At 36.8% G+C, this 27,226-nt stretch overlaps 1 protein-coding gene across 2 annotated transcripts; it reads right to left on the bottom strand.

Annotated features, from left to right (window-relative positions):
• Nucleotides 1–5,634: 5,634 nt before the first annotated feature.
• On the bottom strand, nt 5,635–27,156 carry LOC112564090 (ubiquitin carboxyl-terminal hydrolase 40-like). 2 transcript variants are annotated; one of them, XM_025238684.1, is made up of 31 exons: nt 26,781–27,156; nt 25,185–25,252; nt 24,513–24,626; nt 23,601–23,726; nt 23,318–23,356; nt 22,608–22,754; nt 22,363–22,449; nt 22,073–22,129; nt 21,585–21,713; nt 20,319–20,459; nt 19,714–19,782; nt 17,906–18,159; nt 17,479–17,639; nt 17,111–17,192; nt 16,500–16,668; nt 15,959–16,046; nt 15,639–15,709; nt 14,940–15,274; nt 14,514–14,586; nt 13,885–13,926; nt 13,305–13,413; nt 13,084–13,172; nt 12,478–12,601; nt 11,866–12,005; nt 11,273–11,375; nt 10,426–10,654; nt 10,130–10,195; nt 9,674–9,890; nt 9,342–9,449; nt 7,320–7,420; nt 5,635–6,890 (listed from the first exon to the last, which is right to left on the bottom strand). In XM_025238684.1, the coding sequence occupies exons 1-31, from the start codon at nt 26,959–26,961 to the stop codon at nt 6,794–6,796; spliced, it is 3,816 nt and encodes a 1,271-aa protein (XP_025094469.1). In that variant the 5' UTR covers nt 26,962–27,156; the 3' UTR covers nt 5,635–6,793. The 2 variants fall into 2 exon arrangements, with proteins under 2 accessions (XP_025094469.1, XP_025094470.1); XM_025238685.1 differs by having other exon boundaries at nt 21,585–21,710.
• Nucleotides 27,157–27,226: the final 70 nt, after the last annotated feature.

The following is a 27,226-nucleotide window of genomic DNA, read 5'->3' as shown; positions in this document are numbered from 1 at the left end:
CACAGCCGGTTCGATACCAGTGCGACGCAGAGTACACTTTTTCCCCACCCTTCTCCTCACATGACTATGTAGATGGCTGAAGAAGGTAAGGCAGCGATGGTAGGGAGATTTTTGGTGATGGTTGGTGCCCACACCACCCTCACCTGGCCCGCGATAAGCGAGGGATCCAGCACCACACTCACAACCCTAAGTCCAGGGAACTACCTGTACCTGTTACCTAGACTGGAGGCAGCCTTTGCTGGTGTGCTGCACCGTACACGTGGAACAGTCAGTGTTTGGTGCGAAGCTCTACATCTGGAGTGCACAGGTTCACAGAAACGCTAATATGTACGATGTGGCTACGTAGAGATAGTTTAAGGAACTGGGAAAATGACTTGAACATTTTATAGGTGAATGGTCGTTGTTTGCATTTTTTGCCGCCTCGGGAGAAAGATTGTGACATTCCGAGAAACGGCTGTAGTGCATCATGCTGGTCGCGGACAAGGACTGTTATAGCTTGCTCTGTTACCTGAGTCTGCTCTGAGTCTCACCCTCTTAGCTCGTCGTCCTTCGTTTACAGCAATCAGCGCAGCCACCTACTCGATCATTCTATATCTGGTCTACCAGTTACACAGCCTGCCTGTCGAACCCTGCATTTCAGACCTGACACCTTTCCTAAAGATCTTCTCTCTCGACCTCCATCCTCCCACTGCTCTCCACCCACCCTTATCCAAGATGTTGCCAGGGCCGCTGTGACGTCAATGCGTTTGCGAAAATCCCGCAGCAATCGATATGCTGGTCCTGTGCTTGCAATGGCCGGCCGAGTGGCTTGCCTCAAGTTGCCGTTCTGCTTGCTGCCAACTCGGTCTAAGGGCGTTGTCACAGAGAGGGCTGATGGTGGGAATCTTAGGTCAGCTGGAAAACCCACGCTGTCGATGCCACACACCGGGAAATCGGAGACTGAGGATGAGATTAACTCCTTTGCTGTCTAGCGGCTAATGACACTCTGTCTACCTGTGAACCGCGTGCCCAGCAGAAATCGTGCTTTGCAAACATGTTATAAACCTTTTTTTAAAAAACAACAACTTACTACACCACTTTTTGTTTGTATAAAGAAAATACTAAATAGTTTGCTTTGTTTTGCACGTGTCACGCATTACAAACACACATTAAATCGTCTGCGTCATCACGGTCGTCAGCGAGAGGGTTAATTCGTGTCACTGCGTCTCGGAAAGAAGGCTTCTACATCATCTGTGACAGGCGCTGGAAAAGCGGACGTGGTCACAGCACCGGCTGTCGCAGTCGCGAAAATCATTCCCTGCACCAGCAAGTCAAGACCTTGGCGTGCATTCAACGGGTACGTGAACTTGCAAGCTGACTTATATTACGTCACTGCCCCAAGTAGTAGAAGTAGCCCTCGTGCGAGATGTATTCTTGCGCGAACATCTGTACAGCATATGCTTAGCACTCTTCGAGGCTTAGGGCCCACAATGCACACAAAAACACATTCAAGCTGTGAGAGAATGCACAACAGCAAACTTCAAAGACATTTACTGGAATTGCGGTTTCTCAAAGTATGTTTTCACTATAGCATTTTCTATATATATCACACATCTTTGTAAGGGTGGGGGGGGGGGCGGTCATGTTTCTTTTCGGACATCGTCCTGTCGATCCCGACAGACGAAAGGTAGGAAGAACAGGTGCCATCGAAGATAGGTCACGACCGTGCAGGATTTACCAGTTGCTAAGCTACAGTTCCAGTCGGTCTGTCTGACGAGGGCTTAACGTCGAAATGCCAGTTTAGCCACAAAGCATGCAACTCAATCGTCCACCCACGCATCAGCAGCAGCGATTTTTGTACCCAGAATAATGTCTTCGCATAGCAACAACTGGAGTGCTGGAACGAAAGCGAGGTACTGCCGGGATATATTTTTTTTAAAAAAAAAGGTCATTGACCTTGATCAATAAGAGAGGAGGTTAGGGGGTAAAGAGAGAGAAGGGGGGAGGGACAAAAAGAGAAGACAATGGTGATGACGAGGGAGAAGATGATGGCAATCATGAAAATGATGGTGAGAACGATAACGAAAACTATGACGAGGAGGAGAAGGAGGAGAAGAGGGAAGATGATAAATATGACGATGATGGGAAGGAGGAAGAAGATCAGGACTATGACGACAATAAAGATGAGAAAGAATATAAGGACGATGATGATCACGACCAGGAGGATGCGAAAAAAGAAAAGGATGATGATGATGACGAGGACGACAACGATGAGGATAAAAAGATAATGATGAAAATTATGAGGATGAAAACAAGAAAAGTTATGGTCGCGAAGGCGAAAAAAGACGAAGAGGAGAAAGAAGAACCGAGGACAGACTGAGCGTTTCACAAAAATCGTGTTCACCTTATTTCTATTTTGAAAATGTCATGTTTTCCGATCAGTATTGTCATTTTTTACGAAATCTTCCTAGTGTTTTGCGTTTGGACAAAGACAATTTTACCTTGAGTGTCGTCTGTTAATTTTTCAGTAGAAAATATAGTTTTGAGTAGTGTCTGTCTATAATTATTATTTTTTAACGAAACGCGTTTTGGGTGGTGTCTGTAATCATGCGGATCATGTTTTTGGGGGCCACCTGCTCCTACTGAGAGTACTTCGATTCTTTCTATTAATATCTGTGGTTTCTCGCTGTGCTTTGAACGCCGTGCTCGAGCAGGTGCAGGCAGCTAGCAACCCAATACCCCGCCCACTGTGACGTCACACATCATCAGGGGGACTTCGTGTCTTCCTCTCCACGGGGCACCTAAGAGTGCAACGGTTAAAGCTCGTCACCACTTTAGAGAGAAGCCCTGGCTTCTCGTGACACCTGTTCGCAGAACCGCCTTCGGGCGTTTTCTCTGGATAAAGTTTCCTTCCCACATCCCTCTAGCCTCATAGTGCGAAATCACCTGTAGGTGGAAGCACTTTCCCGTCAAAGCAAACAATCAGCCAATCATCTTCTCGAGCACGTTTTCACGTGATCAGTTCACTTGGTAAATGAACGTAGGCGCCGGAGCCTGGAGCTGTAGTTATGAACCGGAGGCTTTGCTTTTACCTCCGCTCGGTACCTACAGCTGTGGACAGTGCTCACGATGTGGACAGTGCTCAATCTAAATTATCAACCGACCTCTCTAGACAACTCTTGTTTCCACTAGACTGACTAGAGTGTTAGATTCACTGCTGGCGCCACGTGTACGTGCGCTCTACGTCCGCGGTTCTCAACCGGTGGTACGCATTAAGTTAAAATTAGAGGCGGTTATCTGCATATATTTCAAAGAAAATTATAATCCAGTTTTTGAAAAAAACAACAACAAATAATAGACTAACCATGTAAGCTATGGGAAAAACATTACCTCTGCTTCCTGACTGCGGCCGCTGTTGGTTAGCTTTACTTTGGAACAGAAGATGGCTGGAGGCTTTCTAGGAAGATTTACTCTTCCCTGTCTACCTGATTGATCAGAGGTGAAAGGCGATTTATAAAAGGGCTGGGTTTCGCCCTTCACAAGTCTATGGCCACAGGGCTGAATAATATTTACGCCGTGTATTTGCTTGCGCTCGTGTTGAGGAGTTCAACGCTCAGAACTGGTCCCAACGGACCCCACTGGGAAACCCGGTAGAGTGGGGCAGTGAGGAGCCCTGGGTTCAGATGTCGTCTCGGGCCACGCTCTGTGAGCCTGTTCGCATGACCGGCCGTCGGGCATTTTATCCGGATTTTCCTGTTTCCTCCCTTATCCCTCTCCCAGTGTGAAATGGCCTGTAGGTGGAAGCACTTTCCCGCCATAACAACGGACCTCTCCAAATTTTCTTTGTTCACAGCCTTCTCTGACCCTTCACCTTAGAAACAATAGGTATGGCATATGTCATATTCATCCCTCATGCACGTCACAAATCGCCCCTAACGTCTTTTCGCCAAGCCTTTAGTATAGAGTTTATATAGTCATTTCTTTCCCCTAACAGGCATTAATAGATTATCGTCAAGAAGATCGAGACGACATCCCACTATACTTAGAAACCCGATCCATGCTTCTGGTGGTGTATAGTGTTTGAGCAGTGTTGCCGTTGTCGCCTTAGATAATCGATCAGGAGACAAAACACATTAATAATGGGATCAATTGTCAGGTATTCGCTTTTCGGAGAGGCTTCTTTAATTATAATCACACCATTAAAAATCACTTTCGAGAAAGTGTCGACCGTTTCAAGGCGTCCAATGACGTCGATCATTTTTACGATTTCTTTTCCGATTGGAGAAGATGGAAAAACGAATACAACGAAGAAACGCAAACAACTCAATAAACTCGATGAAGATGCATCTGCTCGACACAGCCGACTTCGAAGACGGATTTTTTGTGGTCGGGATCGTATCCTCAATATAATGTTTGATCACGATTCCAATATTATAGGAAGGTGCGGACTGCAATTAATGACGAAAGCCAGACACGTACAGCCATCGAAAGAAAGACGGGCAACAGTATAGAAAAAAAAACCATAAAGATGACAGCAACAATTAATATAGACATAATTCTATTCTTTTAAAGACTTGCAGAAACATGACCAGTACTTGCAGGCTTCTCCCGTACGCGAGATCCGTTATTTCACACCTGTGAAAAATCCAAGGCCTTCAAAGTTAACATATGATGCTTTGAATGACTCCTTCGTCTGCTTTCAGGTGATCACACATCTTCCTGTCAAACAAGGGGAATTCTACATGTTACTGTTCTTAAGGAACTGGACACTTTGAATAGCTTAATTTTAATCAGGAAAATAAAACACACCCAAAACAAAACACAGTTTTACAGAGAGAAATCGATGCATGTTAATTAAAATGACCTAGCTCAGAACGTGTATCTGAAAAATCATAGTGTGATTATTACCATCAAGGACGACGAAAATTTGTGACAAATGTGTGTACAGATATGTATGTGCGTGCGTGGTGTGGTAGATGCGTCGAGTCTCTGTAGGTGATAGGTAGCTTGACGGAGATCGACGAGTGACATAGCAGGTTCGCTAACCTCTCTCGTCTCAAACAGTAAGGTGTTGCCCGAGGACAAGGGGAGCGGATGAACTGGATTATTTCTAGACTTTATAGCACAGAGACCATATATTTCTTGTCTATGGCTAATATTTAGATGTACAAAATAAGGAATGAGAGTGCTGCAGATATTCTCAATTTGTCTCCAGGAGTTAACAGCAATAAACTTGTGATAAAAGCAGTAAGATGATGGCAGCGCAGCACACATTGGATCTTACGACACTTTCACCAGGAAATAAACACAGCAAACTTATAATAGCCTCAATTAAAATAACTCCAGTACTGGCATTGATATTGTGACATTAGTCATCAGAAGGTGGTAATTGGTGTTTTTCGCCTTGCCAGCAACTAAGGCTTATCACGGCAAGGCTGCCAGCCTTGTAAACAGATGCCACATGCAGAAAAAGAACAGCGTGTCCGAGACGAGAGGTGAAGCCAGGACAGCCAATCCTCACTGTATTGGTGACAGGCGTTAACCGTTGCGCCACCGGACCGCCCTTACACTCACCAGAAGAGGGCAAAATACAAAACACTCTATGCTACTGATTGATTTAGACAAAACTCGTACATTGAGAAAATAAGACGAAAAAATTGTTTATTCTTTTATTGTCGTTCCTTCAATATTTCAAGCACATGAAAAACTAAATGGTCATGTAAAAAAAAAAAACACCCTCATTTATTTTGCCTGACCACCGCACACTAAATAACTAAGAAAACAACAGCAAAAATAAAACACAACAAAAACAAAATCTCCCAAAGCAAATTATATAAAAGAATTTTCATCTCTTGTAGCAAATTAACAGCTTGCATTTTTCTGTAACAAATGTATATCAGAACACTCTCTGTATCAGTCTCATCCCAATTTAAGTAAAAAAAAAATTGTGTCATACATTTTTTAAAGGCACCGTGTATCACAGATTAATAATCTTTACATTTACAAGGTCAGCAATCAGACATACACTTTCCGATGATGCCAAGAATACTAACAATTAATTTTTAACATTTGATGACATACACCATGCATCAGTCTTAGTACGTACTATGAACACACATTCTGTACATGTACTAAACAACCCCCTCAAAAAAAGGCAACAACTTTATTCCAAACTTTCTTCCAAAGTGCTCAATTCAAACACTGCAAAACATATTTAAAAGACCCAGATCCTTGCTTGTCATTTTAAAATACTACCACAGCTCTTTAACAAGCACAACCATCACATTCAAAGACTTCATACTTTTTTCCATGCTGTGTGCTGCCAGCACTTTTGAACACAGCAAAGATAGCTCCTAGTGTCTCCAGATCGTCTCCAACAATAGGTAACTATGAATTATGGCAGTTGGGAGAAAAAGATATATTTCTTCTCATATAAACTCTTAGACACCGTGTCAACAGTTACTTAAGAGTGAGGCAATTCAGAGAAGATACATGGATTCCATTCTTTTACTGAAAATGGAATCCAAAACAACTATGATGAGCTTTGTCAACCAGTACCTAAATAATACTGATATTCTACTTCTGAGAATTACAAGGCATACATAAAGAGTCCAGACAAACACACCCAAACACTCAAGCTGAATGAGTTTACTGCTGGAGCTCCGAAGTAAAAACACTGGCCACATAAAATGATCTGACATAAAACAGCCAAACCCACTGTTTATGTGAAAACAACCATAGTACTTCATTTTCAATGAAAACATTTACAAGAATAATAGAGAATCCATAAAGAGCATTCTTCTATTGTCCTGTGCTAGGTGAAGTTGTCAACCCTGATTTGCAGGGCAACTTCCTGGCGTTGAACTTTAGGGAATGTTGAGTCCTTGCCATATTTCCTTCGTTCTTCTCTCCTGCAAAACAGATGTTATTATTTTAAACAAAACACTTTTTTTTCAAAATACAGAAAGAAATACAGCAAACAGTTCTACCAGGACTGTGAATGGTGTATGTTAAGACACTGCATCCCTAGTAGAGAAAACATGTTCTCCCTTGTTATGACCACCATGAACCGGTGACCACAGAACGAAAACCAACATGCACTCTCAACTGCAAAGTTCCTTTCAATTAAAAATTAACAGGGACAGTCATTCATCAACAGCCACCATCTGAAGGATTTCATTCAGTCATTCTTTCACAAATCAACAAATGTTTAAACTGATATTTAAATTGTGTTTTCCAATTGATATGATATGCCCTATGGTTTGGTTCATCTTGTTGGTGCTAAATATGTTGCATAAACATTAAAAAAAAGAGCACTAGGAGGTGACAGAAATACCTACATTTTTTTCTTCTCCTCTGCTTCTTGTCTTTGTTTTTCTTTTCCCAGGTCATCTTCAATGGTTGTAAAGTCATCTGCATCTGAGGGATCATCGGCAATAATCTAAAACAACAAAAGAACTGAAAATTAACCAATGGTACTGGATATGCGCATTGAGCGCATCTTTGTGATGCGGATACTAGCGCGCTACAAAACTACATCATCATCATCATCATCATATGGAATTAATACACATTAACAGATCATTCTGAATAGCTAAAACAATAATGAGAATGTAACTAACTACAAACTGTAACTTACCGAAGGCTCCATGACACTATGTGGGGTATTTCACTGAAGAAGTTGCTCTTGCAAAATACTTTTTTTTTTTTTTTAAACCTTAGATGAGTGCATGTTTCAGAATGGAGATGGAAAATTCTAGTTGATTTTTGACAACAATATGCAGAAATAAAAGTACAAATTGAACTTTCTTACCCTGATATCACTGATACCAAGCTTTCTTTCTATGGATCAAATAATTTCCAACTTATGAAAGTTTAATATTTTAATTGCCAGATAATTTGAAGCTCAAATTTTCTTGATGATAAGAAATTGCTATCCAAACTTTTTTTCACTTATTTTTGTGCACTTTTTTAATAATAAAAAAATGTGTCCAGGTTTCTGGTATCAACTATTCTTTCCTCTAGAAGATAAAATTGCATATTAAATGCAAAAGTAGTATCTGATTACGACCAAGACCAATTTTTGATGCTGGGGCCAAAACATGCCTGGGTAGTGTAGTTCCAAGCTGTTCTTTTGCTAATTATTTTGCATCTAGTCATAAAATAAACTGCACCATTTGACAGACAAAAGAACAGATCTTTCTTTTTGTACATAGTGATATTCAAAATTCAATAACAAACAATTATGGTGTGTTGGAAAGTAAGGGATTTTTCATTAAACTATGCCATATTCACAGCAGCTTGCTCAATCTGGAGTACCTATTTAAATAAGAACACATTACAGAAAGTGTTAATGCAAACCTCCTAGAAAAAAAGAGAACAAGCGAGAGCAGCACCACAAAACAGCAGTCCTCCTCCCACACCTTCCCAATCCCTTCCTCCCTTAAATAACCTTCTCCCCCATACTCATATTCCCCCAAGATCCCCATCCTCCACAGTGAAAATCACCTTGAGGTGGAAGCACTTTCCCTTCCAAAATCAACAACAATAAGGAGTGCCGATGAAAGAAACAAAACAGTATTGATTAAAAAGCAAATGACTGAGCTTCTCTTCTGAATGAATGAGCTATGGCAACCACTTTGCAACTTGCTATGGCAAAGCAGTGCTACATAATTACTGTTTAGGGCCAGTGACAATTTAGAATTAGTATGGCCTTTTCCCCCCTTGTGTTTGCATGAGCTCTTTATACGTAGTCAATGGAACAGCTATTGATCATGCTCTATGCTCTTTTTAGTAGAATAAAAATTGGAAATATCACACAGGCTAGAACAGCTGTCGTCACTAGTCATATTTGTTGCATTCTTTATGCATTAAAGGGAGTTTTTTTATATGGCAATTAAGAAGAAAAACTGTTTTCTCTCTCTCTTCATCTTAATGAGCACATAGGTTATGATCATTCAAGTATTTGGTGTGGCTGGTGGCACAATGGCTAAAGTGCCTGTCACCAGGATCATCCGAATTGGGTGTTGAGTGTTTATATCTAATATATGGTATATGATACCAAGGCTGACCATCAGTGGTTTTTTTTCTGGGTACTCCTACTTCCCCTACCCTGTGAGTGTGTGTGAGTATGAGAGAGACTGAATGAGTAGTTATGATTTAAGCGATAATAAATAAATTTGTAACATGTATTTGATGCCTACTGTGTGTGTGCTTATATGACTTCTTATATGACTTATATGATTTCTTATGTAATCACCTTAGCCCACTTTTGATAGTGAGGTAAGGTTATTTATAGATAAGCATTTAGTATTATTTTTTTTTATCAAAGCCAAATAGCAGTGCAATTAAACAAAGCTGACCTTCACACCAATAACATCCCCATCTTGGATGTAGAATGGAGACTGTCGCATGTTGCATTTTGCAGACTTCCCTTTCCTCTTTCCTTTCTTATAACCATGTGCAGGTTTCTGAAAAGTGCACAAAAAAAAGCTAGCAGCAAATTACATGTGTGGATTTTCAAAATTACAGTAAGTCTTACCAATTCAAGAAAAAAAAAAATGGTATATCATGTCTCATTCTAAAAATGCTTGTACCTAAGTGTCAGAGGGGGGAAAACCTCCAAAAAACAAAACGCAAATACTATGTGGCTCAAGCCCAAAGGTATGTTGTATAAAATAACAGTCTGACATACCTGAGGAGCATCCTCCAGTTTCAGCCATTCACAACGTTCTGGGAAATGCTTTGCTATGCAAATCACCTCAGTAGACAGAGCAAGACAATCAGCAACTGCCTGCCTTAGGCTGGCTGCACTGGTTCCAGATGATGTGTCCCACACAATCTCCTGAACTGGCCCATAAATGCGGCTTCTGCAGTCACGCTTCCGGACGTTCAAAAGGACTTGATTGGCACTTACAAATTTAATGCCACATGATTGTAGTCATATTTTGTTACATTGTTAAAGCAGTAAAATTAATAAAGACAACAAAATAATGAAAAGTGATGCTTCAAGTTGTGGTTGGTATATGTATGCACTGAATCAACAAAAAAAAAAAAAAAAAAAAAAGGTAATAAGAAGAGGCTACACTGCAAACGAAGACCTATCATAGCAAAGGCACAAACTATATTTTACAAAATTTGGTAATGTTACCTGACTTTGTCTTCATAAGGCAGAATCTGCACTGCGAGATTACTGTGAGATGGTACTTTTAAAAACCTGTTCCAAGTAAAAACAAATGATTAAAAACTAATTAGAACCAAAGTGCACAGCTTTCAATGATTTTCCTGACTTGTACTCTTTCATTCTATGGTTATATTAATGATAATGTAAGTGTTACCATAAGAAATCTAAAACAAACAAAAAGCTGGAAGAAAGGTTAAAAAAAAGCAGAGAGAAAAAAACTTATGAAGATAAAAAATATTCTAAATCCCAAAGATATATATCACCTGAGCGTATTTTGGCTGCCACGCAACACAGTCTTTAGCTGACCTCCTTCAAGCACTCTCACCCGCAGGAAATCTGGCATGAGTACAGGGAGGTCTGCTGATCCAGGCAAAGTAAGAATCTGCAGTCGCAAGTCTTCTAGTGTTGCATCCTTACTAATGTCAATGTCACCCAGTAAAAGTTGAGAGGAAGTGCCCATCAAAGATGACGTAGAATTTCCAGTAAATATGGCTGGAAAAAGTAAGTCTTCATTCATGATTACTATTTTATGACATGGAAAATTAATATCAAAAATATTTATTATGTTTGTGACAAGGATAAGATGTGTCAAAAGTGTTGTTGCAGGCTGTTTTGTTAATGTCTATTAATGAAACTAAGATTTAACTTAAATAATGTTAATTTTTCTGGCACTTAGTTTGTTTTTTTTATGAAATTTTTTTGTTGGAAAATAGGTGAGTTTCATGAGGTGATTGCAAAAGGTCAAGGTAATATTTGTTAGGAGTTAAGCCTCCACTAATATTAAACACTTTGTGTCACTAAAAATAGTCAAAACTCCCATGTGCTCCCAACAAGCATAACTATCTATTTTCCATCATTTCCATCTGAAAGCTTTTTTCCTTATAAATTTTGCTTTTTAGCTTCCTTGTTTTCATTCAAATTAGGCATCAGCATACTACTGAAATGTTCAAATCCACTGTTATTTTGTCTTAAAATTTTTAATGAAATACACCTTTGTAATTTCTTCTGTCCATGTCAAAATATTTAGTCTTTCTTCCTTTCCAGGCAAGATTCCTCTGCTTTTTAGACATTCTAGAAACCATCTTTAGTAAAGTCAGATGGTGATCAAACCTGCAAGCTTGTTGGTAATCCATGCCAAGGTGCTCTCTGTTTCTCTAACCTCAGGTAAATCTTGGGTTGTAGGGTACAGCCACACAGTCAATCGCAAAAATCCCTGAATAGAATGACTCAAAGTGTCATGTAATTTTACCAAATAATATTTTGTAGTGAAAGAAGCTGTTGATTCCCAAACAATGATAGGCTATCAAAGAAGATATCTTGATCTAATGCTATTTAACACGACGCCTCCAGCTTGCTGCCCACTTGGACTATTGTGGCATGTACTAGGTATAACAAATTAGGAGTCCAATATTTTCAACAGCAATTGCTGACAAACAGAATATTACGTTTTTAATGCGACTAAAAGAAAATTTTACTGAGTGGCTCAACACTTTCTCTCATCACAGCACATAAAATATAAACACTTCCCCCAAGTTACCATGCATGTGTACATGCGCACACACATTGTTAAGCATAAAGCTTTGTATTTAGCTTTTCTATGTAAGCTCAAAGTGCTTTATAGTTCAACATCATAGATATCACAGAGAAAAAAAACCATGCTTAAAAAAATGTAATTTGAATATTCTCATGATGGAGTTTCTCACCTTAGGGGGAAGACAGCCCTGTTCTAACAACAAGTGATCTCCTTCATTGATCAGACAACTTTCCAACGTAGCTTCTCCATCTTCAAGAACATCTGCTGGTTCATTAAACCAGTTGGTACGGCGCAGATGCCAGTCCATACCTGATGAGAAAAATGTTTTTTGATGTTTTACTTTCTACCATCGCAAATATAGTTGAAACAGGAATTTTCCAGTCTTTTTTCAAAATGCCCTTGTGAGACTAATTCTTAAGAAGTCCATGCTCCCATCAATGTGTTAAAAAACTACTGCCGAGTTTCAAACTTGCCTTTCCTCTCAAAGATATGTAAATCATGAGTTTATTATTATTAAAATGATGAAGTTAATAGGCTGTTAAAATCCCTCACCATCCCCCTCACTTCACGTAAGCAGAATGGCAGTGGCTTTGAGCACTACCCACTGCAGGGGCAATCATGACTTTGTACACATCTTTGGTGTTGAAAACATTCACACAAACTGCTGTATTTATATAGATATGTCTCAGCTAAAATTTTTTGCACCTATCTACCATCAGTTCACCACCCTCTTTCTTGCTTGCTTATTTGTTGGATTCATGAAATCATTTCCACCACCTACCTGAAAGACCAGCTTTTTTAACCATGTGTCGTATGCAGGTGTTCACAGATTCTAGCCGGCCTACTATAATCTCATGTTCTGGATTATCTCCCTTGGGATTTCCAGTGGTGAAGCTCAAGGTCATCTACAAAGGACAACTTTACATCATACTTCAGACACAAATTAAAAAATCCCCTCAATTTAAACCTCAAATATCCCCTAATGTAAAACATATAACGTGGATGCATTATTAGTAATGTAATTTTATAAAATGATTCCATCACTTAGTCGAAAATGAAATTAAGTCTCACTGTCTTAACCAATAGCAAAGGTATCGCAAGATTACCTTCCTTCCTGGCAACATCTTTGTGTCATAAGAAGGAAGAAAAGGGCATATAATCAATAGTATTTAAACAGTTAAAAAATATTAACATTAAGAAAAAGAAAACTCCCCCTCCCCCAAAAATGTCTCTTGTGTGTTCTTTTCAAAACCATTACGTAACTTAATAAACATCAGTAAATTTCTACAAATGTACATGTATCACAACATCCTTAATATGTAACTGATAATTAATTCAAGAATAAATAAAGAAAGATATATTACCAATCACCTGAATACAAACATACCTCATTAGATCTGGGTGGCCTTCCAGGTTCTAAGACAAGCAATGTGTCTTTAATGATGCCAGCATCTCCAATAGATAACTCCTCTTGATCTGCAAAATAATTCACTTTTATTTACATGTAGTTAGATTTTAAGAAGTTTTATATTTTCAGACACAACAAAACCACTACATTCAGATTCACCACATTTAACTCTCTTGCACAGCATGATGCATGCTACTCACATGGAGGTCTAAGACCCAGACTGCAATGAGATTCTCTTAGTCGCCCTCCTTCGTGGACATCCTTCAAACCAAATTTTGACAAGGCCTCGAGCTTGACTTGAGATAAAATCTAAAATCACACAACAACAACAAAAATGGTCTTACGACACTCCTATGACCTGTGTTTTAGGCTTGGGTAAATGCTTACATGCAGATGAGTCAGATGGCAAATGGTTTTGGAGGCAAAAGTTAAAACTTAAGCATTGTCCAATAAGATATTAACATTTAGGTATAAACTGTAGAGTGTAGAACATGGGGTACCTAAGAGCGTTTTTAAATTGACACTGAGTAAAGGGTCAGTCTTTGTTAGCAAGTAAAGGGTCAGTCTTTGTTAGCATCAAATGCTTCATTGTCTTTACATAAGATCTCCACATCAAATTGAACATGCAATTTTTATAAAATGCGTACATCATTTTATGAAAGCACCCCGAACAAAAACTTGTTAAGAACATATGTCACAGATATCACACTACTGGTTATGCAGCCTTAATCAAGCACCAGGTAGAAAGGTCTAAAAAACACACACACTAGCAATATTTACCATATTTTTGTCAACTTCTAGCAGAAGGTCACAAACACCTGACTGCAAAAATATAAATTAAGACATTTTGAAAAACACAATCTAGTGGTGTTACAAAGACATGAAAAACAGCAAAAATATATTTTCCATATCAGTTCTATACGCTAATCCACTAAAAGAGAATACAATAGCACACACACACAAATCATATTTTATGTTGCTATTTCTCTCAATATATGTCAGTCTTCTCTGTGTTAGTTCAATCCCTAAGATTAAGGACAGATTATACTCCAAAGAAATAGACATAATTCCATTCTATTTTATGGATAAAACTCCTGTATAAATGGTATTTATTTAGCAATGGACAATAGCACTGTCAACTCTTGCCTCCTGGTGAGTTTTCTGCCATTTTCTGCCATTTGATAAATGATGGGTTGATTCTCTCTTAGATGTTTTCTCTCTATTTCTTCTTTTGTCTATTGTTTCCTTCATAGACCTGTACTATACTTTGCATTAATGTTTTGCAAGTCCTAATGATCATACCGTCATGAAGTTTGTGTAAGGATGTCTTTGTGGGCCTCAATAAAGTTTCTGCTACTTTTTAGTACTTCAAAGCCAAAGAAAGTGAAAGCAATAACCAAGGAGTTTACCGTAAGGCATCTGTTTTCCACCTTGACAAAGAACTTTACACTGTCCATGGCTGGTTTATTCTCTGAAGAATCACTTTCAAATGCAAAAAGGTTATTTTTTAATTTTTTTTTTAACAAACACACTTTGTCTTAGCCAATTTAACAACTCTACCAAATAAATTTCCTATAATTTAAGCTCTTGAAATCTTTAATACAATAAAATAAAAATTCTACATAATTTTTTTTGTGAAGACTATCTTCTTCTGCTCCACATCGTTGTTTAGATATTTCATATTATTTTTCGGTGTTCACCACCCTGTTAGAATGTCTTTAAGTTCAGCAAAACTGCTAATATACTACTTTTCAAGAATCTATACTCTTTTCTTTGGGATGAAAAAGGCAATATTCAACGAATCTTGTCACAAAAGACTGACAAAAATTTCTTACCGTATAAATGAAGAGCTCGTTGCAATGATTTGGTCTCCATCTTTCAGATTTAGTCCTTCTAAAGTTGAAACAGTTATCTCACTATCTTGTACATCATCTTCCTTCTCTTTTGGTCTGCCTAGTGACACCACTTTGCTGCTGGCATCTTGCTCAACAATGCATTGCAGGATAAGACTTTCTGGTGTTATTCCAGTGAAGCTGCTTACTAAAGCTCTGAACTCCTCCAGTGACATGTTTTTTGGGAAGCCACGACTAAAGTGGGAAGGATTGCCATATGTGACATTCAAAAATACTGGTTCACTTTCAAGACCAGTTGAGACACTAGTTCCTTGGACCTGACCACAAACATGCAAACAGTAATGCACACAAGCCCATAATATGCCCAAGCAAGCATGAATATGGACATCGTCACATATGGAGGCATGTACTTACACACTCTTTAAATAAATTTGATAAAAACAAAACTCTCAATAGGAATCACATCTTTTAAGATCTGTATTTTCTATAAAATATTTTAAAATCCATTCTTCTCCATCTAAACATAAACATTAAGTTTTCAATTTAAAGCATGAAAAATTCAATTTAAAACATTACATATTTCAACATGTTCTTTTAAGCAATGTAGTAATAACTTAGATATTATTTCTACAGTATATGCTACTGTTGCCTAATGTGATAAATATATTATAAAACACATACTGTATGCCCATTCCACACAAAAAGCATTGTGCCGTTTTCCACTAATAGATCCTGCAGAAGCTGGTCACGGTCTGAAATGAGAATATCAAAGGTTAAAACAGCACTTGTGTGCTTGGTGAGAAAAAGAAACAACACATTCTTAAGCCAGCAGCTTTCAAAACAACGAAACAAACCCCAACAAAATCAAAGAAATTTCTTTTGATACCCCTGAAACTATATAATTAGAAAAAATTTCTTCCCATATCCACTATTTAATCACATCTAAATGTCAATCCCGATGTCTTGGAGAAAAATGAAACATTATGGCAAGAGAAATAAACCTGTTAATTCATCATAGAGATGAAATCCAGCTGGCAACTCCCGCATCCTATGCAAAACAAACTCCTGACCTGTGATCTCTCCACCCAGCTGAAAACAGAATACTGACATTCAGATATCACGAATAAGTAAAAGTATAATCCTAGAAAACTACTGGTGCTCTGAGACTAAGAAATATCTAAAAAGAATGTGTTTAGAATTTTGTTTAAAAGTTCTTTTCCGGTCAGGTATCAAGAACAAAAAAATAAAAATTGTGTGATTTCTAATATTTATTGCACTTCAGCTAAAGACTGTATATCCATAAAGGGAAATGAAATTTAACCATTTTTATAGGAGGTAATTTTCAAATTACAGTGATGCTGAATACCTCAAATAAACTATATCCACATCTACTTTTAGAAATACTAACATTTTTGCATTTCATTTGTAAGAAATGCAAAAAATGTTAGTACTTCTAGAGGTAGATGTGGATATCTTTCCTTTTAATTAATGAGTTATGTTTAATAAAATTAATGCAAACATATTTTAAAAGAAAACACTTACTTCATCAATGGCTATATAAAGATCATTGAGAGTTTTCCGCCTGTCAATGGATAACTCTACAGGTTGTAAATGGCCCAGCAAAGAGGACAGAGCACCATCTATGTAGTGAAAGTTCCAGTGGAAATGTAGCTGAACTCGGACTTCGTTCACTTCTTCTTCATATTTTTCTCTACAACATGGTAAATTCACTTTGTATAGACTCATAAACTAATACTTACATTTAATAAACACTTTCCTTATTATATTAAATTAAAAACATCACTTCTAGAAAGTTGGTTCATCATAGCTATAGACAGAAATGACTCTGCTTAAAGCAAACTGTTAAAAATATTTTCTTGAAGTAACATGGATTCTTATATTTTCACAAAGTGTGATTCACATTAAGCAAAAGATTAACAAAGCTATCCTTTAGATAATTTGGTAATTGGTTCCACAGCTATCATTCTTCATCAATTCTATACAGGAACGTGAGAACAGACATAAGTGTACCTCAAATTTTAAGATAAAAGAATACACAAGGAAAATTCAAATAAATGTACCTAACAGCAATGCAATTTCATTATAACACTTTGGAATATTTTTAATTTAAAGCAAATGAAAAAGTATTTTACCTTTCCTGTTCAAGAAGGGCATTTTCCTGCATTATACTCATCATCATGCTGTCAGGAATCGCATATGCTGGATTTCCTATTGCTGCAAAAGTGAACAGGTATTAAGACATCAAAAAAGTCAGTTCCACAATAGATCTCCCTTTATCTTTATGTTAAATTTTGCTCACACATCCTCACTGTTTCTTAATCACATGTTTGCATGTCTAATATGACCTTGACAACAAAATGAACTTCCTAGAATCAATGGCCCCTGACAAATCCATCAAAATACATTTACTGATTGGTACTATGTAAAGACGTAAAGTAAATAAAAATAAATATTAAAAAAAGTTTAAATAAGGAAATTGGTAAAATAAAACTGAAGATACCTGCTTGGGGGCGGGACAAAGAAGCCCTGCGATAAAAAAGCATATAGGCACTCTCTTTGCCACTAAACTGCAGCTCAATGTCTTTGCTGTTTATTGGGGAAACACGTGCATCGTCAAAGTTGTACCACCTCTGTCCTGCTTTTGGTATACCACACTTACACCTGTTATATTAAAAGAAAATATTTTTGCATATAAAAGTGGTGCATAAACAAAAGTCTTCATATTGATAAAGGATGTTGTGATTTGTGTTTGGTTTGTTTACTATATTATGTAGATAGAATTTTTTTCCCCATCCCCTACAGTTTGAGACTTCTCCCAAGAAAAACAGCTTTAATAACACCTTCAATTTTCTAAGCATCTTAAAAAAATAATTAAAATAATCATAAAAGAAGCCTTCTATATAAGTTAAATTAAAGCAGACACAAACCTGCATTGTTTTGCCTCTTGACCAACTGAGCTGTTGATGTTCTCTTCCACTTGTACAGCATCTTGACAATGATTATCGTTGGCATCACCACAATGACCCTGCTTTTCACACGTGGGAGGAACATGAGTAGGATTATTTTTATCCTCAGGATCTTCCATTTTGTCAGTAAAGGTCTGGCAAATATTTTGATCCTGCAGGCTTACCCAGTTGACATCAGGATTGTAAAGGAACTTGTCGCCATGCTTGCTTAAAAACTTTAAAGCAGATTAAAAAAAAAAAGAGGAATGAACTTGTGAGTAAAGAGAGATAAGATTTTTTTAGTAAAGTCTCTTTCTTTGATATTTACCCAACGACATGACTATTAGGAGCTATAGGGCTACAGCTGCTTTTTAACCAAATGAATTACTGCCTCTGGTCAGTGATTCTGGCTGCTAGAGGTTCAGGTGCATTGCCCTTAACTGCTATTTAAGGCTCTGGAAAGAGCGTTCAGCAGTCTTTTTGTCAACCCTTTATAAAGACATGGAGAAGGCTGCAGTTTGCATCAAGTTGTCTAGTAACCATGAAAAAAAATAAATATGAAAATGTCATCAAAAATGAAAATTTCATCTAAACCAGATGGTTTAACTGTTAGAAGAATAACTATCAAAAAGTGGGCTCTGCTAAAAATTTATTTGGTAACCAACCAACATACCAGCAGCAATTTTAGGCTGTGGCCTGCTATGCAGCTCAGATGGGGCCAAGCCAAATGGAAGGATCAATTACAGAGATAGAATGCATAAACAGTACGAATCAAAGAGCCATCCAAAGGAAGTCATAACATCAGCCAGAATCACATTCTGATGGAAGGCAAGGTTACCCCACATTTCACACAGATGTTGTCTATTCTATCTATCTATTCCTCTTCATGCATCAGGTTGCACATAAGGCCTCAACCAGAGTCCGCCACCGATGTCTATCGGCTGAAACCCGCTCCAGGTGACCCATGTCCAGCCCTTTCCTTTCATCTCCCTCTTCCACTGTTCTTCTCCAAGTTTCCTTTGGGCGGACTCGTTTTCTTCGGCCATCTGGAGTCCATCGTAGGGCGACTCTGGAGAGGTCTGCTGTCTGCTGGCGGAGCACATGTCCAATCCATCGCCAATGCCTTGGATTCGGTTTCAGTTCTTCGGTGGAGTTCTTCGTTGGTGATGGTATTTGGCCAAAAGATGTGCGCCTGAGGCATCTGTTTTGGAAGAGGTCAAGCTTGTTACTGATGGTTTTGGTCATCTTCCATGATTCTGATCCGTAAAGAAGGGTGCTGATCACAGTTGACTTGAAGATTCTCAGCTTGATCTTCTGGCTGATGTTTTTTGCCTTCCTGAGTGAGGCGAAGGCCTGGCTGGTTACAGCTGTTTGTAAACATCCTTAACGACAGATTTAATCATTAAGGACAAGGCCTTTGAAGAGCCTATGCTCCATAGAAGAGGAAGGAACAGCAGGTACTGTCCATTTTGCAGAGGATGGAAGCTGTGCAGATAGCCCTTAAGCTCATAATAATCAGGTTCTCTGGTTAATGAAAGATACTATTAAAAAAAAAAACATTATCTTATTTTGCTCCTTTGTTATTTATAGCAGGATCTATAAAGGAGAGTTCTAATACAATCATAAGTTTAGTAAACACTAAATGATCCAGTTAAGTATTGGTGATTTAAGCAACTCACTTTTAATTTATTTCTACAATTAGCCAGTTTTTCAGAAAGCATCTGCTCTTTGATGATCACAGTACACGTAATCAGTTATTTCTAAATTTAGAATCTCAACAGTTTACTTACTTTATTTATTCCACCATAGGCCTTTTTATAACGTTTATTCCAAGACACACCAGTCTGTTTGTACATTTCCTGGAAAGACAACATTTATTCAGAAGACATAAATCTAGATATTAGTGATGATTACACTGTGTATCTGAATGGTTAATCATAAGAAACAACTGCTACCCATGCACTGTGATTTTTACTCTTATTGTACTGTAAAATGTATTACACACAAAGTAACAAAATTTTGTCAGTATGGACTATGAAATGCACTAAAAGGTCAGAGCTTCCTTCCTACCCATTATTTTGCAGGAATGTTTCCCAGTTCAGCTTTTTTTATGACATGCCACCACAATATTTTAAAACTGACACAAGATACAAAATAGGACTTAAATATGTATGAGAGGTATACAAATAAATGACATGCTCCAATGAATCTATGCTAGGAAATACATGTTTTGTGCCAAGCAGAACTTATAAGTGCCAATATTCCTACTTTATCTGTACTTAAGTAAGGGAACCCTTACTTAAAGCTTTCAGTGTCTTAATAAGTATTATAAAGAAGAAAAAAAAAAACCCAACAGAAGGCAAAAGAAGGTATAGATAAAATTTCATGGACTTACGGCACAGAGCTTGTCAACAGACATGCTTCTGTTGGGAACTTTGGAGAGGATAACTTGTACAAGGTCAACAGGTGACTCGCAGTTTATGAAGTCAGACTTGCCGGAGGCAGGATCTATAGGCACCTGCACTCCAATCTTTTCCTTTCCCAATTAAAAAAGTAAGATCAAGCAGAACAAGAAAATTTAGAATACTGAAGAACATTATTAAGTTTGATGCTTAGAGGAGCTTAAAATGTTTTATATCTTAAATCAATAAAATAACTCTCACTATACTGCTCCCTTGATTTCGTAAATACAAGATTGAGTGCTGCCCACCATAAAATAACATTGCTTAGCTTAAAATTTTAGATTAAAAGTTATTTTATTATTTTCAGAGTGCTTAAAAATTTGTTGTCTCTGGCGAAGAGAATGTGAAAGAAGATAAAGTAAATAATTTTACTTCTCCAATCAATGCAACCACTGTTCTTGACAAAGACTGGCAAGATGAATTTGTGTTTATTTTTTTATAACCGCTTACATTTGCTTATAACGTCTCAAATAACGCAGCTTGCGTTAATTTTTACAAAGAGAAATTTCCTTATGGTTGCATTTGTAAAACCTAGACTACTTTTGTCATCATTTCTGTTGGAAAGAAAGTTTTTGTATGATGACCCAAATTAAAGCAGCAGAGGTCAGCAAAACAGCATACACATTTGAACAATGTCTTATGCAAATTTATTTAATTGTGGTAATCTATGGAGAATTGAATGTACATTAAGTTTAAAATATATTATCTCAAGGTGTCAACAATTATTCATAATTAAATTAATTTCAATTTTTGTGATTCCTTTGGCTTTCTTTTTTTTAAGTTTCATAAATATTTATTCATTTTTCTTTACTTTGGTATACAAGTCTACTTCAGAATATATTTGAATTTGATCAGCAAGTTTTTGCAGCATAACCCAAAACAAAGTAGTAGATCACCCCAAATCTTCAGTATAGTAAGAGTTAAAACTGCAAAAATTACATCAACAACCTAAATATGGAAACTCTCACATTAAATGCTGCTTTAAAGAGGCCAATACAAAAAAATTCCAAATCATTAGCAGAGTAAAAATTGCAACATTTTTTTAACCTTTTATCACTATGACAGTTTCAGTGTCTGCTAGTGTTTCACAACGTTACGTAACAGGTTCAGAATATTTAAAGGTAAGCTGCCAGCCACTGTTATACAACTAGTCCTTTTCTAATCATATATAAAATTAAGCCACTATTGTAAAAACCCACAGGGTTGCTCCAAAAGCCCAGACAGTCAACATCTCGAATGTAGGCATGGTAATGACCACCATAGGCACTGCCACGGTGAATTACTACTGAGAACAATTCATACTGACTCTCTGCTTTATCCGTTGACTTCTGAAATCAATTTGAAGCATTTATTAAAGGGAAATTTAAAAATTCAGAGCATTAAAAAAAAAATCACAGAACTTTTAACTTAGGTCTATATTTCATGCCTGAAAATTATAAATAAAAAAAATTGCTTTAGACACAACAACAATACAAAACATTCTCACACAGTAATAATAACCTCAATCACCCTCACAAACTTCCCCCCTTTTATGAAAAAAGTATATTTAGGTCTAACAAAATATATTGCTATCCTCGAAAATTTAAAAAGTTTTTTAAAACTTTTTTAATGACGTTTCCTTGCCTTCAGCAAGAAAAACATTCCATTTTGATGAGTCCAATGCTGATGATTTTCTTAAAGTACATACCTTCTCTATATATGGCGACATATCTAGGCACAGAGGAAATGTAAATTTCCCGGTCTCCTGAAATTTACACATACATATAAAATTACATTGAGAGAGAAACATAAAAGAACAAGAATATCTTTAAAAGCTTTTATTCAGTAAGTCCAGCAGCGTCTTTCAAGCATACAAATGTGTTTAGCTCTCTTCAAACACTAGCTCACAGCCTACTTTCCTTCTAAAGTAAATTGATATCAAAACTGAGCAGACAAAACAGCATGCCATTAATTTGTAAATTCTATCCATAGGCTTACCTTGTATCTAGTCATTTTGACAAAGTCAAAGCTGAATCTCAATAAGGAAACAGTCAAAATTGGTGGGAGACTTCTAAGTTTTGCAGCCTAGAAAACCAGCAGAAAAGCATATTTATGACTCCAACCAATTACTAAATATATGATGTTTATGTAGTATGCATTTAATTTTATTTTCCCAATGCAGAAAATTAATACTGAAGGAGAAAAGGAGAAAATTACTTTCATATTTTGTTTCTTGTTTCTACCTTAATGGCATCAACAAGCTGTCTGCAATTTTCACAACTATACTGATTGCAGCCTTCCATTTTTTCTTCATCACAATAGCAATTTTTTAAAGCATGTTCCAGTCCTGATCTCTCAGCGATGGTGACTGTCAAGTCTAGGAAATTCTCCTGTCAAATCAAAACAAAATAATTGCACAAATGGCCAGTAGATGGGAGTTTTCTAAATAAAACATTCAGGAAAGTTTCAAATGCTATCTGCTTCCAAATAAACAAAGAGTACTCAAATGGTCTGGCCCAAAATCACGTTCCTAAAAATGGACTTTTTTCCCAAAAATTTGATAAAGCACTAAAACCTATGCTGCACATCTATCACTTCTTGCAACATGAGATATATAAGTGAAACTTGACAAGCATAAATTGGGTTTTATTGTGCTTATTCACACTCCACCTCCACCAGACGGCCCAGTGTTGCAATGATTAGCACCTGTCACCAGTACAGTGAGAATTGGCTATACTAGGTTCAGATCTTGTCTTAGGCATGCTGTACTTTCTCTGCATGTGACACCTGTTTACAGGGCTGGCTGCTTTGCTATGATACAGCCTTGCCCTTAGTTGCTGGCTCGGTATATAACACCAATTCCCTCTACCTCCCACCCCCAGACTGTGCGTTATCATAATTAACTGATGAACTAAAAGTCTAACAAAATTATGAAACAATAAACTGGATTTACCTCTCTCTCACTGATATTTCCGCACTTTAAACATTTAATCTGCAACAGAAATGTATGCTTTACAGCTACAATCTATCAGGATTCTGGAAAAAGTCTATACATCACACTTTTTCACCCACACACAAACCTATTACAATTATCCATGATCATCCATGCGTGTGCTTGGACACTCTCTTTTTTTTCCACAAGTACTCCAAAAAAACATAAAAAATCTACTAAGCCCAGCAGAGAATCTCAATAAAAAGTAGGCAATAATTAGTAAAATACTGTAAAGTCACGCTACTTGATTGACAATAGTGCCATGGTACAGCTCTCTAATAAGTGTCTGGCCTGGTGTTCCTATAAGGGAATCCTCTATAGCAGAAAAAAGGATTCTGTTCAATTCCTGCGCATCATGCTGATGAAACTCCTGAAAATATAAAGTCATAAAGTACAGACTAATGGTGTTAGACAATAAAGATAACTTAACATTATGATGTTACTTGATAATCACATTTGGCATCATCATAGCCTCATAGGACCAGAGGTATATTTTATATACATATACACTGTATCACAAATGTGATCTTATGGAGTAAAGACATTTTGCATCCTTTGAAAGCTCAAGAATAAGAGACCTCACCTTTTTAAAGCACATCTTTCCTAATCTGACTCTATCTAGATTTTGTCAAAGTTAAAGGGTGAGTCTATGCATTCAGTCTAAAAATCCTTCAATTTCAAGAAAATAATATAAAAGGATGTGACAACGAAAAGAAAAAATTAATTCATCACAAGATGCTAAAAGAATAAAGATGATGTATTCTTTATTTTTGGATATTGAGAAATAACCAATATGCCAGCTATGCCAGGTAAGCAAGAAAGCAATTTGTTCCAGCTACATTATGCAGCATTAAATATAATAATGTAATAAATTTAGTTTAGTGAATGTTGTGACTGCACATTTCAAATTTTACAAAGTCTAGTTTCTTAATATATAAATTATATAATATACCAAACCCAAATAACTGTACTGGCTTTGTTATTGATTTGGAAAAATAATGTATCATTTAGTAAAAGATAAAACATAAATTATTACAATCGACAGCTTATGTTAAGTGTTAAAATTGTTCATAAAGAATGTGAATTCAAATTGTAAAATAGATTCTTATACTTGTATGTCAGATCATGAAAACAAATATGTTTGTTAGCCACATACCTCATGGTTGGTCCAGCCAAAACTCTGCGTCAGTTCAGCTGTAGAAACACTTTGACGATTACTGAGGAGAAGTCTTAGAAACAATCTCTGTAGCTGAATGGGAATGACTCGGACCTTAAAAGTTAAAAGTTAAATTACTTGAAAGTAGAAATGGCCTGTTACATGACCAACCAAAAAGACAGCCTTTGTGTAATAATATACTATGGAAAGTACTAGTAACACACACAGTGATAGGTAAGTAGCAAGTAGGTAGACCTCTAAATCCTGGAGGTCACAGCTGAGTTTTTACTCAAACAAAATAACAACTTACATAATTCTTTTTATGAAATGCACATTTATCTTACATTACAGAAACTTTCAGCCACTAGTATAAATGTACTTAGACAAGATTTCTCAAAATTTCCCCACCTTCCTTCTCCTTTCTTTTTGACAAAGCAAAATATAGAAGACTATCAGAAGCTACCACTTGTATTGTTTGGATTTGGTCTTTAAATATTCTTTAACTGGTGAACAAAGTTCATCCAAAAAGTTATTTGTCATAAAGTTCAACAATATACACTTTCTGCATGGTATATTTAAGAGGAACTAGTACTTATAAGCAATGTAATTATTATGCATGATCATCAAAAGTCAAATAAAATATGATGAACCAGATATAAAAAAAATGCTTACTCTAGATCCACATTTGTCTTTGTCCTCTAATTTCCCAAGATCATGCTCTGAAAGCTGGAAGAGTGATTCTGAAGAATAATAATAATAAAAAATGTTCATATCATATAAGGTCTATATTTGTTTCAACATGTCCATCCTATTTTATAAAGCACAAGAACACTGGATAAAAACTAATACAATTCACCTAATCTGTACCAAAGAATCAGTATTGATAAAAATATAAAAAATTTAAAGAAAATGCACATGAAGACATGCTAATATATTAAGACAAAGACTTCAAGTTAAATTTAGTTTAAGCAGACCATAAACAGTGACTCACCATGACTTTGTTACATGTCCAATTATCAAATACAGTGGAACCTCCGCTAACAACCACAATCCGTTCTGGAAGTTGGTCAGTACCCGAAATGTTCAGTATCCAAAACAATTTTCCCCATAAGAAATAAAGGAAATAGATTTAATTGGTTCCAAGCCCCTGTTGACTCTCTAATTTATGAAAGTTACAGGCTACACAGCAGCACTTGTCCCTGGAGTTTTCCTACAAATCTTCGTAGATTGTCAGCCCCTTCTCACAAATGAACGACTCACTGATGCTTACACCTTCTGTTTCTCGTTTATATGCACAAACAATAACTTTTCTACTTCTTCCATTACTTGAGGCCTTTGCTTTGTTAAAGTACTACTCCTTTTGAAACGTTACCTTCTTTAAGTCGAGATTGTCAACTTTGACATGCCGTATTTGGCAGCGATATTTGACACACACATGCCTTCTTCATACTTTGAAATCATTTCCTTTTTCAATTCCATTGTTAGCCGCTTCCTTTTCCATAACCTTGCTACTATTGCTCTTAATCTTTTATGGAACCATGATTGAGGGTTATATTATTAAAGTACAGCACAAAAATCACTAAATAAGAAGCATGTGCACGGATAAAGATAACGAACGATTGATCGTAACTGTGTCTTGAGTGCGAATGATGCTTGGTATGAAATGCTAGTCAGTCACGTATGGGTGACGTGGCTGTTTGGTGTCAGAATTTTGTTCAGCATCCGGTGCAAATTTTAAACGAAATTTTTGGTTGTTATCCGAAATGTTTGCTATTAAAGGCGTTTGCTAGCCCAGGTTCCACTGTATCCAGTTCTGATCTTACATATTGAATATATCAATATTTCTCTATTGTTGTTTAAATGGGAGTTCAATTTGATCACTTACTTTTAAAAACATGTAAACAAATAAGTAACACAATTACAGAATTAAACAATAACTATACAATGTTAAGGCTGTGAGTAAGGTGAAAACACTGTTTTATTATTTAATGTTTTTTGCCATCTTTAACGGCAATATGGTATACTTTTTTTTTGTTTTTGTTTGTTTGCTGAGCTTTTTTCTACTTCACAGCTAAAAAAGGTCTCTATATCAGCATGCAGTCTCAACGACAGCAAAAGACTGAGCTCTTTTCCTTTTTAAGCAATCTGCGTCATTCTGTTCATGAATGTTTATCGTTCTCGGCATGCAATATGAAAAATGAAAGTGAAAGTCCACAGAAACAAGAACTTTCTCTTGGAATGCTGACTGCCAGAGTAGCATAAATTTACCTCTAAACTCGGGGGTCAAAAGAAGCGTTTGAAGTAAAGAGTTTAAATAACATGTTGCTCCTTGGTTGTCGATGCCAGCAAATTTACACTGTTGTCTTGGTCTCGGTGGAGATGTTGGTCCTAGGGAAACAGTACGCTCTGAAAAGCTACTGCTGTTTTCTTCAAATAAAGACCCAAACATTTTTCTCCTCGTGTGTTTTTTTTAATGAAATATTATTCTTTTAAAACTATGTCTCGGGAATGATTCAAAATGTGTGTCACAGCAACAAGAGATGTCTATAACAACATTTCAGCACACTGTGTCGATCATACCACGAACTTCTATCTCCTCTATACCTCCATGGTCATCTTTTTCTCCACGAGCTCGCAATTTCCGGAATCAACAATAGGACGGAAGAAAATCAACAAATATTTTATTTAAAAAAATAAATACTCACGATAATATT

This window comes from Pomacea canaliculata, linkage group LG5, assembly GCF_003073045.1.
Source record: "Pomacea canaliculata isolate SZHN2017 linkage group LG5, ASM307304v1, whole genome shotgun sequence".
Taxonomy (NCBI): domain Eukaryota; kingdom Metazoa; phylum Mollusca; class Gastropoda; order Architaenioglossa; family Ampullariidae; genus Pomacea; species Pomacea canaliculata.
Note: the sequence above shows the minus strand (reverse complement) of the source record. Positions and strands in the feature narration are given on the sequence as shown.